Raw genomic sequence first — 1,090 nt, forward strand, 5'->3', positions numbered from 1 at the left:
GTAGAAAGAGAGAAACACAAAGAAACAATAAAACCAGTGAATGAAAATGAGGTTGATAATTTTCATTCACCATGCGATTAATTGATTTATCGTTTATCGCGACAGGCCTATTCACGATATTTTACGAACGGTAAAATTTTAAACAAGTACCTTGAGCAATGTATTTGAGCTCAGGACATGAGTTGTTAAATTTTAGCTAAATATCTGTAAAACTGATTGAATTATGGCTTTTTTTTTTTTAATGTTAAGGATTTTTTTTTTTTCATGTTAATTTTATTTTTAAATAACTCAGTAAACGACAGCAAAAACACTTTGCGTTACATTTCCGTTCCAATAAAGTTTTTTTTTTTACATTTTTTTTTAACCTTTATTTGAAACATCAGTTTACAAACAAAACAAGGCAACAACATCAGCACAAAACATCAGTTTTCACAGGTTGAATTGCATACACTCAAAGTAAAAAAATACAAACAAACAAACAACAAAACAAAATAAACAAAGAATGAAAATGAAACAAACACAGGTTTAAGCCAAATCAAAGTTGTTAATCAAACTACAAAGTTGTTGGGCAGATTTACTTTTAACTAAATTTAAAGACTCACGAAAACAAATTAGGAAATTTTTCCAATGACTTAAATTTGGGTTAACTTTAAAAAATCTGCATTTATGAACAACAAACTTTCCCAATAAAACTAAATTATTGATTAAAAATTCTGTTTTAATGTTAAGGATTAAGTGGCTGTGGTGGCCATCTTAAATTGAACTGCCTCTAAAAAAGGTAAACCGTTACAGATGCACATCTTCTGCACGTTTCATTAAAATTCTTCTAGTAGCTCATGAGATATTTTGCTAACAGACACACACGTGGGTAAAATCATAATCTTAATGCGTTTCGGCGTTCAGAATTTACCTCCGCTTTAAATTCATCCACGACGACAGGAGCTTGGTGCGACAGTGGCGCCCGCACGTCCGAATGATCCCGGTTATGGAAAAGCTTCTCGGCGCTGTTTGAGTTGGTGAGAAGGAGCCAAGTGATCAGCTGGATGAAGGTCAGCATCGTGTCCTGAACGTGGACAGAACGTGATCGGAC

At 33.4% G+C, this 1,090-nt stretch overlaps 1 protein-coding gene across 1 annotated transcript in view; it reads right to left on the reverse strand.

The window, feature by feature from the left end:
• The window catches only part of LOC119423519 (disintegrin and metalloproteinase domain-containing protein 12), a 175,956-nt gene that overhangs the window by 738 nt on the left and 174,128 nt on the right, over window positions 1-1,090 (reverse strand). The window contains exon 22 of the mRNA XM_037690916.1: window positions 911-1,063. Coding sequence (XP_037546844.1) covers window positions 911-1,063 — 153 coding nt within the window. The remainder of the gene's footprint in view (window positions 1-910; window positions 1,064-1,090) is intronic.

The sequence above is a fragment of the Nematolebias whitei genome, chromosome 17 (assembly GCF_014905685.2).
Source record: "Nematolebias whitei isolate Nwh7 chromosome 17, NemWhi1, whole genome shotgun sequence".
Classification (NCBI taxonomy): domain Eukaryota; kingdom Metazoa; phylum Chordata; class Actinopteri; order Cyprinodontiformes; family Rivulidae; genus Nematolebias; species Nematolebias whitei.